Below are 12,868 nucleotides of genomic sequence, written 5' to 3' on the forward strand. Positions count from 1 at the left end.
CTCTGTCTAATAGCATGATGACTAGAGGCTAGTTGACCTCTCTCTGTCTAATAGCATGATGACTAGAGGCTAGTTGACCTCTCTCTCTCTGTCTAATAGCATGATGACTAGAGGCTAGTTGGCCTCTCTCTGTCTAATAGCATGATGACTAGAGGCTAGTTGACCTCTCTCTCTCTGTCTAATAGCATGATGACTAGAGGCTAGTTGACCTCTCTCTCTGTCTAATAGCATGATGACTAGAGGCTAGTTGACCTCTCTCTGTCTAATAGCATGATGACTAGAGGCTAGTTGACCTCTCTCTCTGTCTAATAGCATGATGACTAGAGCCTAGTTGACCTCTCTCTCTGTCTAATAGCATGATGACTAGAGGCTAGTTGACCTCTGTCTAATAGCATGATGACTAGAGGCTAGTTGGCCTCTCTCTGTCTAATAGCATGATGACTAGAGGCTAGTTGACCTCTCTCTGTCTAATAGCATGATGACTAGAGGCTAGTTGACCTCTCTCTCTGTCTAATAGCATGATGACTAGAGGCTAGTTGACCTCTCTCTCTGTCTAATAGCATGATGACTAGAGGCTAGTTGACCTCTCTCTCTGTCTAATAGCATGATGACTAGAGGCTAGTTGACCTCTCTCTGTCTAATAGCATGATGACTAGAGGCTAGTTGACCTCTCTCTGTCTAATAGCATGATGACTAGAGGCTAGTTGACCTCTCTCTCTGTCTAATAGCATGATGACTAGAGGCTAGTTGGCCTCTCTCTGTCTAATAGCATGATGACTAGAGGCTAGTTGACCTCTCTCTCTGTCCAATAGCATGATGACTAGAGGCTAGTTGAACTCTCTCTGTCTAATAGCATGATTACTAGAGGCTAGTCGACCTCTCTCTCTGTCTAATTTCATGATGACTAGAGGCTAGTTGACCTCTCTCTCTGTCTAATAGCATGATGACTAGAGGCTAGTTGACCTCTCTCTGTCTAATAGCATGATGACTAGAGGCTAGTTGACCTCTCTCTGTCTAATAGCATGATGACTAGAGGCTAGTTGACCTCTCTCTCTCTGTCTAATAGCATGATGACTAGAGGCTAGTTGACCTCTCTCTGTCTAATAGCATGATGACTAGAGGCTAGTTGACCTCTCTCTCTGTCTAATAGCATGATGACTAGAGGCTAGTTGACCTCTCTCTCTGTCTAATAGCATGATGACTAGAGGCTAGTTGGCCTCTCTCTGTCCAATAGCATGATGACTAGAGGCTAGTTGACCTCTCTCTGTCCAATAGCATGATGACTAGAGGCTAGTTGACCTCTCTCTCTGTCCAATAGCATGATGACTAGAGGCTAGTTGACCTCTCTCTCTGTCCAATAGCATGATGACTAGAGGCTAGTTGACCTCTCTCTGTCCAATAGCATGATGACTAGAGGCTAGTTGACCTCTCTCTGTCTAATAGCATGATGACTAGAGGCTAGTTGACCTCTCTCTCTCTGTCCAATAGCATGATGACTAGAGGCTAGTTGACCTCTCTCTGTCCAATAGCATGATGACTAGAGGCTAGTTGACCTCTCTCTCTCTGTCTAATAGCATGATGACTAGAGGCTAGTTGACCTCTCTCTGTCTAATAGCATGATGACTAGAGGCTAGTTGACCTCTCTCTGTCTAATAGCATGATGACTAGAGGCTAGTTGACCTCTCTCTGTCTAATAGCATGATGACTAGAGGCTAGTTGACCTCTCTCTGTCCAATAGCATGATGACTAGAGGCTAGTTGACCTCTCTCTGTCTAATAGCATGATGACTAGAGGCTAGTTGACCTCTCTCTCTGTCTAATAGCATGATGACTAGAGGCTAGTTGACCTTTCTCTGTCTAATAGCATGATGACTAGAGGCTAGTTGACCACACTCTGTCTAATAGCATGATGACTAGAGGCTAGTTGGCCTCTCTCTGTCTAATAGCATGATGACTAGAGGCTAGTTGTCCTCTCTCTCTGTCTAATAGCATGATGATTAGAGGCTAGTTGACCTCTCTCTGTCTAATAGCATGATGACTAGAGGCTAGTTGATCTCTCTCTCTCTGTCTAATAGCATGATGACTAGAGGCTAGTTGACCTCTCTCTCTGTCCAATAGCATGATGACTAGAGGCTAGTTGACCTCTCTCTCTGTCTAATAGCATGATGAGTCTCTGGTTGATGACGGAAGAGGGACTGAGTGAAAAGGTTTGGGAACCACTGCCCCACATAGTGCAATACATTTAACAAGAGTCCCATAGGGCTCTGGTGTAAAGTAGTGCACTATATAGGGAATAGGGTTCTATAGGGCTCTGGTGTAAAGTAGTGCACTATATAGGGAATAGGGTTCCATAGGGCTCTGGTGTAAAGTAGTGCACTATATAGGGAATAGGGTTCCATAGGGCTCTGGTCTAAAGTAGTGCACTATATAGGGAATAGGGTTCCATAGGGCTCTGGTGTAAAGTAGTGCACTATATAGGGAATAGGGTTCCATAGGGCTCTGGTGTAAAGTAGTGCACTATATAGGGAATAGGGTTCTATAGGGCTCTGGTCTAAAGTAGTGCACTATATAGGGAATAGGGTTCCACAGGGCTCTGGTCTAAAGTAGTGCACTATATAGGGAATAGGGTTCCTTAGGGCTCTGGTCTAAAGTAGTGCACTATATAGGGAATAGGGTGCCATTTGGGACACATTCCAAGGGTTGATGGCGGTGGCGCAAATCCTGCGTCAGCCTCCCCTCCCCTCCACTCCCCCTCCACTCCCCCTCCACTACCCCTCCCCTCCCCCTCCCCTCCATCTCCCCCTCCACTCCCCCTCTCCCTCTCCGCTCCCCCTCCCCTCCACTCCCCCTCCACGCCCCCCCCTCACCCCCCCTCCTCTCCCCCTCCCCCTCCGCTCCCCCTCCCCTCCCCCGCCGCTCCCCCCCCCCTCCACTCCCCCTCCCCTCCCCCTCCACTCCCCCTCCCCCTCCCCTTCTCTCCCCCTCCTCTCCCCCTCCCCTCCTCCTCCATTCCCCCTCCCCCTCCCCCTCTCCCTCCGCTCCCCCTCCCCTCCCCCTCCCCTCTCCCTCCACTCCCCCTCCACTCCCCCTTAGCCCTACTTGATTATTCCGGGCACCGCCAGCGTAGGGCCGGGGCACGACCTTGGCACTGCCCCCAGCGGCGGAGGGGGTTTGTCGGGGAGAGCAGAGAGGAGTACCCCTGTTCATGGAGCTCGACGTGGAGCTCCAGAAGACAGCGGGGGGGGGGGTGAGATGGACAGAGGAGAGAGGAGCCCTCGACCCCTAACGCAGGAGGTGAGTGGCCGCACAGTTAACACCTGTTAATTAGGTTAACTGGAGGTGACGGGAACGGGGGTGACAGGGGGAAGTGTGGAGGACAGGGGACAAGAGGGAAATTAGATTACTATGGAGGGAGTCAAGAGTAGAAGAAAGGGGGAGATGAGGGGAAGAGGACGGGGGAGAGAAGGGGGAAAGGAGGGGGAGAGGAGGGGAAGAGGAGGGGGAGAGAAGGGGGAAAGGAGGGGGAGAGGAGGGGAAGAGAAGGGGGAAAGGAGGGGGAAAGGAGGGGGAGAGGAGGGGGAGAGAAGGGGGAAAGGAGGGGGAGTGGAGGGGGAAAGGAGGGGGAGAGGAGGGGGAGAGGAGGGGGAGAGAAGGGGGAAAGGAGGGGGAGTGGAGGGGGAAAGGAGGGGGAAAGGAGGGGGAGAGGAGGGGGAAAGGAGGGGGAAAGGAGGGGGAGTGGAGGGGGAAAGGAGGGGGAAAGGAGGGGGAGAGGAGGGGGAAAGGAGGGGAAGAGGAGTGGGAGAGGAGGGGGAAAGGAGGGGGAGAGGAGGGGGAGAGGAGGGGGAGAGGAGGGGGAGAGGAGGGGGAAAGGAGGGGGAAAGGAGGGGGAAAGGAGGGGGAGAGGAGGGGGAAAGGAGGGGGAGAGGAGTGGGAGAGGAGGGGGAAAGGAGGGGGAAAGGAGGGGGAAAGGAGGGGGAAAGGAGGGGGAAAGGAGGGGCAAAGGAGGGGGAAAGGAGGGGGAGAGAAGGGGGAAAGGAGGGGGAAAGGAGGGGGAGAGGAGGGGGAGAGGAGGGGGAAAGGAGGGGGAGAGGAGGGGGAGAGGAGGGGGAAAGGAGGGGGAGAGGAGGGGGAAAGGAGGGGGAGAGGAGGGGGAGAGGAGGGGGAGAGAAGGGGGAAAGGAGGGGGAAAGGAGGGGAAGAGGAGGGGGAGAGAAGGGGGAGAGAAGGGGGAAAGGAGGGGGAGAGGAGGGGAAGAGGAGGGTTTTTGTGGGCCTCTAGCCAGCCATCATGGGCCATCTGTGGCAGGGAGAGAAAGAATAAGGAAGAGGAATGGAGGGGAGGAAAGGGGGGGAGGAAAGGGGGGAGAGGAGAAAAGGGGAAGGAGGGTCATATTTCAAAAGGAATATCTCAGACAGGAGGGCTCATAGAGTTAGACACCTGCACAGCTCTGGTACTACACAGCTCTGGGGCTACACAGCTCTGGGGCTACACAGCTCTGGGGCTACACAGCTCTTGGGCTACACAGCTCTGGGGCTACACAGCTCCAGGGCTACACAGCTCCGGGGCTACACAGCTCTTGGGCTACACAGCTCTGGGGCTACACAGCTCCAGGGCTACACAGCTCTGGGGCTACACAGCTCTGGTCTACACAGCTCTGGGGCTACACAGCTCTGGTCTACACAGCTCTGGTACTACACAGCTCTGGGGCTACACAGCTCTGGGGCTACACAGCTCTGGGCTACACAGCTCTGGGGCTACACAGCTCTGGGCTACACAGCTCTGGGGCTACACAGCTCTGGGGCTACACAGCTCTGGGGCTACACAGCTCTGAAGCTACACAGCTCTGGTACTACACAGCTCTGGGGCTACACAGCTCTGGGGCTACACAGCTCTGGGGCTACACAGCTCTGGGGCTACACAGCTCTGGGGCTACACAGCACCTATAGACCAGTATAATGGTAGACCATACACTGGGACAACACAGCTCCTATAGACCAGTATAATGGTAGACCATACACTGGGACTACACAGCTCCTATAGACCAGTATAATGGTAGACCATACACTGGGACTACACAGCTCCTATAGACCAGTATAATGGTAGACCATACACTGGGACTACACAGCTCCTATAGACCAGTATAATGGTAGACCATACACTGGGACTACACAGCTCCTATAGACCAGTATAATGGTAGACACTGGCTCGTCCAGACCAGGATAACAGTGGCTGATCTCAGCTTTACAGACAGAGACTGATACATGGTGTTAACATTCTATGATAATAATATACTATATAATAGGATAAATATTTGAAAATTGGAAATACAAAACAAGGTGAGACAGAAAGTATTAGCATAGTATTTAAATTTGATCTCAGAAGTCCACCAGTTGACTCGTTGTTATATGTTGGACTACCTGGGCCATCCATGTCCCCAAAAAGCTCAACAATTAACAAAAAAAGTAAATATTGCCCCCAGCAGAGAAACACCCTCTGCTGAATGAACAGGAATACTGTATTACTTACTGGAGACAACATGAATCAGATACAACTAAGCTATTTCTTAACCAGGGCTACAAAAATAAAACTCAGAACTTATCTGTGGTACATTTGCCATGTCTGTGACAGCAGTACAGGGTGGTAGTACTCTGTTTGCTGCTGCTGCTACACCTGTCTGGCTAGCTAGCACAGAACATCTATAGCTCAAAGCTGAACTCAGAACAGCGCTTGCCTCAGTCTGGCTAGCTAGCACAGAACATCTATAGCTCAAAGCTGAATTCAGAACAGCACCTGTTTGGCTAGCTAGCACAGAACATGTATAGCTCAAAGCTGAACTCAGAACAGCACCAGTCTGGCTAGCTAGCACAGAACATGTATAGCTCAAAGCTGCACTCAGAACAGCACCTGTTTGGCTAGCTAGCACAGAACATGTATAGGTCAAAGCTGAACTCAGAACAGCACCTGTCTGGCTAGCTAGCACAGAACATCTATAGGTCAAAGCTGAACTCAGAACAGCACCTGTCTGGCTAGCTAGCACAGAACATGTATAGCTCAAAGCTGAACTCAGAACAGCGCTTGCCTCAGTCTGGCTAGCTAGCACAAAACATGTATAGCTCTAAGCTGAACTCAGAACAGCGCTTGCCTCAGTCTGGCTAGCTAGCAGACATGAGTTGCAATTCAATTCCCTACCCTAGTCCCAAAGTGTACACTTGTACACTTCCTGTCATGGTTTGAATAAAGGTTGAAACTCTCTCCCAACAATGATTACACTAATCCAATGTTTTTAGGTTAAAACCTCTTACAGGAGCAGCCCCTTTTTCTCAATTTTGTCCTAAAATGACGTACCCAAATCTAACTGACTGTGGCTCAAGACCTGAAGCAAAGGATATGTATTTTATTGATACCATTTCAAATGAAACACTCGTTTCTGGAAATGTGAAAGGAGAATATAACACAATAGGTTTGGTAAAATATAATACAAAGAAAAAACCGTACACATTTTTTTTCTTTTTGTATTTTTTTTGTACCATCATCTTTGAAATGCAAGAGAAAGGCCATAATATATTATTCCAGCCCAGGCGCAATTTAGATTTTGGCCACTAGATGGCAGCAGTGTATGTGCAAAGTTTTAGACGGATCCAACAAACCATTGCATATCTGTTCAAAATGTTGTATCAAGTCTGCTCAAATGAGGCTAATTGGTTTATTCATACATTTTCAAGTTCATAACTGTGCACTCTCCTCAAACAATAGCATGGTATTATTTCACTGTAAGAGCTACTGTGCAGTTAGATTAACAAGATTGTAAGCTTTCTGCCCATATCACAATATTACAACCTCATGCTTATCACATTAGCCTACGTTAGCTCAACCGTCCTGCGTGGGGAACACCGATACTGTAGACGTTAATGTCAGAAAATTGGCAATATAAGACCAGAAACACCTCTCTCTCTCCTCCCTCTATCAGAAACACCTCTCTCTCTCTCTCTATCAGAAACACCTCTCTCTCTCTCTATCAGAAACACCTCTCTCTCTCCTCTATCAGAAACACCTCTCTCTCTCTCTCTCTCTCTCTCTCTCTCTCTCTCCTCTCTCTATCAGAAACTTCTCTCTCTTTATCAGAAACACCTCTCTCTCTCCTCTCTCTATCAGAAACACCCCTCTCTCTCTATCAGAAACACCTCTCTCTCTCTCTCCTCCCTCTATCAGAAACACCTCTCTCTCTGGGGCTCGGGTCTAAAGTAGTCCACTATATAGGGAATAGGGTTCCATAGGGCTCTGGTCTAAAGTAGTGCACTATATAGGGAATAGGGTTCTATAGGGTTCTGGTCTAAAGTAGTCCACTATATAGGGAATAGGGTTCCATAGGGCTCTGGTCTAAAGTAGTGCACTATATAGGGAATAGGGTTCCATAGGGCTCTGGTCTAAAGTAGTCCACTATATAGGGAATAGGGTTCTATAGGGCACTGGTCTAAAGTAGTCCACTATATAGGGAATAGGTTTCCATAGGGCTCTGGTCTAAAGTAGTGCACTATATAGGGAATAGGGTTCCATAGGGCTCTGGTCTAAAGTAGTGCACTATATAGGGAATAGGGTTCTATAGGGCTCTGGTCTAAAGTAGTGCACTATATAGGGAATAGGGTTCTATAGGGCTCTGGTCTAAAGTAGTGTACTATATAGGGAATAGGGTTCCATAGGGCTCTGGTCTAAAGTAGTGCACTATATAGGGAATAGGGTTCCATAGGGCTCTGGTCTAAAGTAGTGCACTATATATAGGGAATAGGGTTCCATAGGGCTCTGGTCTAAAGTAGTACACTACTTTTTGGCCTCAGGGACTCAACAAGGTGTCGAAAGCGTTCCACAGGGATGCTGGTCCATGTTGACTCCAATGCTTCCCACAGTTGTGTCAAGTTGGATGGATGTCCTTTGGGTGGTGAACCATTCTTGATACACACAGGGAAACTGTTGAGAATGAAAATCCCAGCAGCGTTGCAGTTCTTGACACACTCAAACCGGTGTGCCTGGCACCTACTACCATACCCTGTTCAAGGGCACTTAAATATTTAGTCTTGCCCATTCACCCTCTGAAGGGCACACATACACAATCCATGTCTCAATTGTCTCAAGGCTTAAAAATCCTTATTTAACCTGTCTCCTCCCCTTCATCTACACTGATTTGAAGTGGCTTTAACAAGGGATCCAAACGTTTCACCTGGATTGGCCTGGTCAGTCTGTCACTGAAAGAGCAGGTGTTCTTAATGTTTTGTCCACTCAGTGTATTTCATGGAGCAAGTCAAGTTTAATTATTCTCTGATATTCCTGTCAAAACATACATTATCTGTGTCAGTGGCCATTGGCTCACAACTTGAGGGGACAGTAGACACACACACACACACACACACACACACACACACACACACACACACACACACACACACACACACACACACACACACACACACACACACACACACACACACACACACACACACACACACACAGAGGAGCGGGCCAGGGGGCAGACAGGGGCACTACGGCTAACTGAACACTGTCTGCCATCGCTCGCCTCGCCTTGCATTCCGTTACCGCCTCAGTCGACCGGCCCGAGAAAGTTAAGTGAGCATTCAGTCATAACGCCAACTGAGGACAGAGAGGAACTGAGGACAGAGAGGAACTGAGGACAGAGAGGAACTGAGGACAGAGAGGAACTGAGGACAGAGAGGAACTGAGGACAGAGAGGAGCTGAGGACAGAGAAGAACTGAGGACAGATAACAACTGAGGACAGAGAAGAACTGAGGAACTGAGGACAGAGAGGAACTGAGGACCTGAGGAAAGAGAGGAACTGAGGACAGAGAGGCACTGAGGACAGAGAGGAACTGAGGAAAGAGAGGAACTGAGCACAGAGAGGAACTGAGGACAGAGAAGAACTGAGGACAGAGAAGAACTGAGGACAGAGAAGAACTGAGGACAGAGAAGAACTGAGGACAGAGAGGACCTGAGGAACTGAGGACAGAGAGGAACTGAGGACAGAGAAGAACTGAGGACAGAGAGGAACTGAGGACAGAGAAGAACTGAGGAACTGAGGACAGAGAGGAACTGAGGACCTGAGGACAGAGAGGAACTGAGGACAGAGAGGAACTGAGGACAGAGAGGAACTGAGGAACTGAGGACAGAGAGGAACTGAGGACAGAGAGCAACTGAGGAACTGAGGAAAGAGAGGAACTGAGGACAGAGAGGAACTGAGGACAGAGAGGAACTGAGCACAGAGAGGGGCTGATAAACATCACGCTAAGTCACCTGACTTTTTACATTGTGTTGTGTCCCCGAATCATGAGGCCTGGTCCAAACGTAGTGCACAGTGTAGAGAATAGGGTTCTATTTGTGACGCACGCCAGTATGTTTAGCTGTTTAGCTAAATGCCCTTAGTTATTGACTGACTGTGTGAGGCACAGTAAAGTAAAGGGAAAGAGTCGGCTTACAAGACACATCTGGGTAATTTCTCTCAGGCTGGATAGATGAGAATTTGAAAAAATTCACAACTTCTCACTTCTGTGTGGCTGAGTGGTAGTTCTACTGGTGAATCCTGGGGGTGGCAGGGTAGCCTAGTGGTTAGAGTGGAGGGACGGCAGGTAGCCTAGTGGTTAGAGTGGAGAGGAGGCAGGTAGCCTAGTGGTTAGAGTGTAGAGGAGGCAGGTAGCCTAGTGGTTAGAGTGTAGGGGAGGCAGGTAGTCTAGTGGTTAGAGTGTAGAGGAGGCAGGTAGCCTAGTGGTTAGAGTGTAGGGGAGGCAGGTAGTCTAGTGGTTAGAGTGGAGGGACGGCAGGTAGCCTAGTGGTTAGAGTGTAGAGGAGGCAGGTAGCCTAGTGGTTAGAGCGTTGGGGAGGCAGGTAGCCTAGTGGTTAGAGTGTAGAGGAGGCAGGTAGCCTAGTGGTTAGAGCGTTGGGGAGGCAGGTAGCCTAGTGGTTAGAGTGTAGAGGAGGCAGGTAGCCTAGTGGTTAGAGTGTAGGGGTGGCAGGTAGCCTAGTGGTTAGAGTGTAGGGGCGGCAGGGTAGCCTAGGGGTTAGAGTGTAGGGGAGGCAGGTAGCCTAGTGGTTAGAGTGTAGGGGCGGCAGGGTAGCCTAGTGGTTAGAGTGTAGGGGTGGCAGGTAGCCTAGTGGTTAGAGCGTTGGGGAGGCAGGTAGCCTAGTGGTTAGAGTGTAGAGGAGGCAGGTAGCCTAGTGGTTAGAGTGTAGAGGAGGCAGGTAGCCTAGTGGTTAGAGTGTAGAGGAGGCAGGTAGCCTAGTGGTTAGAGTGTAGAGGAGGCAGGTAGTCTAGTGGTTAGAGTGTAGGGGAGGCAGGTAGTCTAGTGGTTAGAGTGTAGGGGAGGCAGGTAGCCTAGGGGTTAGAGTGTAGGGGAGGCAGGTAGCCTAGTGGTTAGAGTGTAGGGACGGTAGGTAGCCTAGTGGTTAGAGTGTAGAGGAGGCAGGTAGCCTAGTGGTTAGAGTGGAGGGGGGCAGGTAGCCTAGTGGTTAGAGTGGAGGGACGGCAGGTAGCCTAGTGGTTAGAGTGGAGGGACGGCAGGTAGCCTAGTGGTTAGAGTGGAGGGACGGTAGGTAGCCTAGTGGTTAGAGTGGAGGGACGGCAGGTAGCCTAGTGGTTAGAGTGTAGAGGAGGCAGGTAGCCTAGTGGTTAGAGTGTAGAGGAGGCAGGTAGCCTAGTGGTTAGAGTGGAGGGGGGCAGGTAGCCTAGTGGTTAGAGTGGAGGGGAGGCAGGTAGCCTAGTGGTTAGAGTGGAGGGACGGCAGGTAGCCTAGTGGTTAGAGTGGAGGGACGGCAGGTAGCCTAGTGGTTAGAGTGGAGGGACGGTAGGTAGCCTAGTGGTTAGAGTGGAGGGACGGCAGGTAGCCTAGTGGTTAGAGTGTAGAGGAGGCAGGTAGCCTAGTGGTTAGAGCGTTGGGGAGGCAGGTAGCCTAGTGGTTAGAGTGTAGGGGTGGCAGGTAGCCTAGTGGTTAGAGTGTAGGGGCGGCAGGGTAGCCTAGGGGTTAGAGTGTAGGGGAGGCAGGTAGCCTAGTGGTTAGAGTGTAGGGGCGGCAGGGTAGCCTAGTGGTTAGAGTGTAGGGGTGGCAGGTAGCCTAGTGGTTAGAGCGTTGGGGAGGCAGGTAGCCTAGTGGTTAGAGTGTAAGGGCGGCAGGTAGCCTAGTGGTTAGAGTGTGGAGGAGGCAGTGTAGAGTAGTGGTTAGAGTGTAGAGGCGGCAGGTAGCCTAGTGGTTAGAGTGTAGAGGTGGCAGGTAGCCTAGTGGTTAGAGTGTAGGGGAGGCAGGTAGCCTAGTGGTTAGAGTGTAGAGGAGGCAGGTAGCCTAGTGGTTAGAGTGTAGAGGAGGCAGGTAGCCTAGTGGTTAGAGTGTAGAGGAGGCAGGTAGTCTAGTGGTTAGAGTGTAGGGGAGGCAGGTAGTCTAGTGGTTAGAGTGTAGGGGAGGCAGGTAGCCTAGGGGTTAGAGTGTAGGGGAGGCAGGTAGCCTAGTGGTTAGAGTGTAGGGACGGTAGGTAGCCTAGTGGTTAGAGTGTAGAGGAGGCAGGTAGCCTAGTGGTTAGAGTGTAGGGGAGGCAGGTAGTCTAGTGGTTAGAGTGTAGAGGAGGCAGGTAGCCTAGTGGTTAGAGTGGAGAGGAGGCAGGTAGCCTAGTGGTTAGAGTGGAGGGGAGGCAGGTAGCCTAGTGGTTAGAGTGGAGGGACGGCAGGTAGCCTAGTGGTTAGAGTGGAGGGACGGCAGGTAGCCTAGTGGTTAGAGTGGAGTGACGGTAGGTAGCCTAGTGGTTAGAGTGGAGGGACGGCAGGTAGCCTAGTGGTTAGAGTGTAGAGGAGGCAGGTAGCCTAGTGGTTAGAGTGTAGAGGAGGCAGGTAGCCTAGTGGTTAGAGTGGAGGGGAGGCAGGTAGCCTAGTGGTTAGAGTGGAGGGACGGCAGGTAGCCTAGTGGTTAGAGTGGAGGGACGGCAGGTAGCCTAGTGGTTAGAGTGGAGGGACGGTAGGTAGCCTAGTGGTTAGAGTGGAGGGACGGCAGGTAGCCTAGTGGTTAGAGTGTAGAGGAGGCAGGTAGCCTAGTGGTTAGAGCGTTGGGCCAGTAACTGAGAGGTTGCAAGATCAAATCCCTGAGCTGACAAGGTAAAAATCTGTCGTTCTGCCCCTGAACAAGGCAGTTAACCCACTGTTCCTAGGCCGTCATTGAAAATAAGAATTTGTTCTTAACTGACTTGCCTGGTTAAATAAAGGTGAAATAAATAAATCCCAAACAGACTGGAAGGAACCTCTGAAGCTCTTCCCTGCCCATTCTAAGAATGTTGAACTGTGTGTTTGCTTCCTGATTTTACCTCCTATAAACAGTTATTTGTCATGTAGCCATTTGCATGATCTCGTTCCTCCAAATAAAATTCATGTTGGTAAATGTTTTTTTTTTTAAAAAGCTCTTACCTGTTAGTCTGGAGTTCAGGTATGGAGGAGAGATGTTGTCGTTTGGGTGTGACCCCATTTCCCGGCTAGTCATGTGAGTGTACTGAGAAACGTCAGCATAACTCTGGAACACACAGAGAGCACAGACTGGGTCAGGACAGTAACATAGTGTCTATGTAATACAGTACTGACTGGGTCAGGACAGTAACCTAGTGTCTATGTAATACAGTACCGGGTCAGGTCAGGACAGTAACCTAGTGTCTATGTAATACAGTACTGACTGGGTCAGGACAGTAACATAGTATCTATGTAATACAGTACTGACTTGTACTTACAAAGAAGTGCTGACAACTACAGAGAAGAGTTAGGCTGTATGTATAACTACAGAGAAGAGTTAGGCTGTGTGTATAACTACAGAGAAGAGTTAGGCTGTGTGTATAACTACAGAGAA

General features: G+C 50.1%; 1 protein-coding gene across 1 annotated transcript in view; it reads right to left on the bottom strand.

Annotated features, from left to right (window-relative positions):
* The window catches only part of LOC115148362 (transcription factor 4-like), a 238,281-nt gene that overhangs the window by 118,312 nt on the left and 107,101 nt on the right, over positions 1–12,868 (bottom strand). The window contains exon 6 of the mRNA XM_029690272.1: positions 12,439–12,541. Coding sequence (XP_029546132.1) covers positions 12,439–12,541 — 103 coding nt within the window. The remainder of the gene's footprint in view (positions 1–12,438; positions 12,542–12,868) is intronic.

The sequence above is a fragment of the Salmo trutta genome, chromosome 15 (assembly GCF_901001165.1).
Source record: "Salmo trutta chromosome 15, fSalTru1.1, whole genome shotgun sequence".
Classification (NCBI taxonomy): domain Eukaryota; kingdom Metazoa; phylum Chordata; class Actinopteri; order Salmoniformes; family Salmonidae; genus Salmo; species Salmo trutta.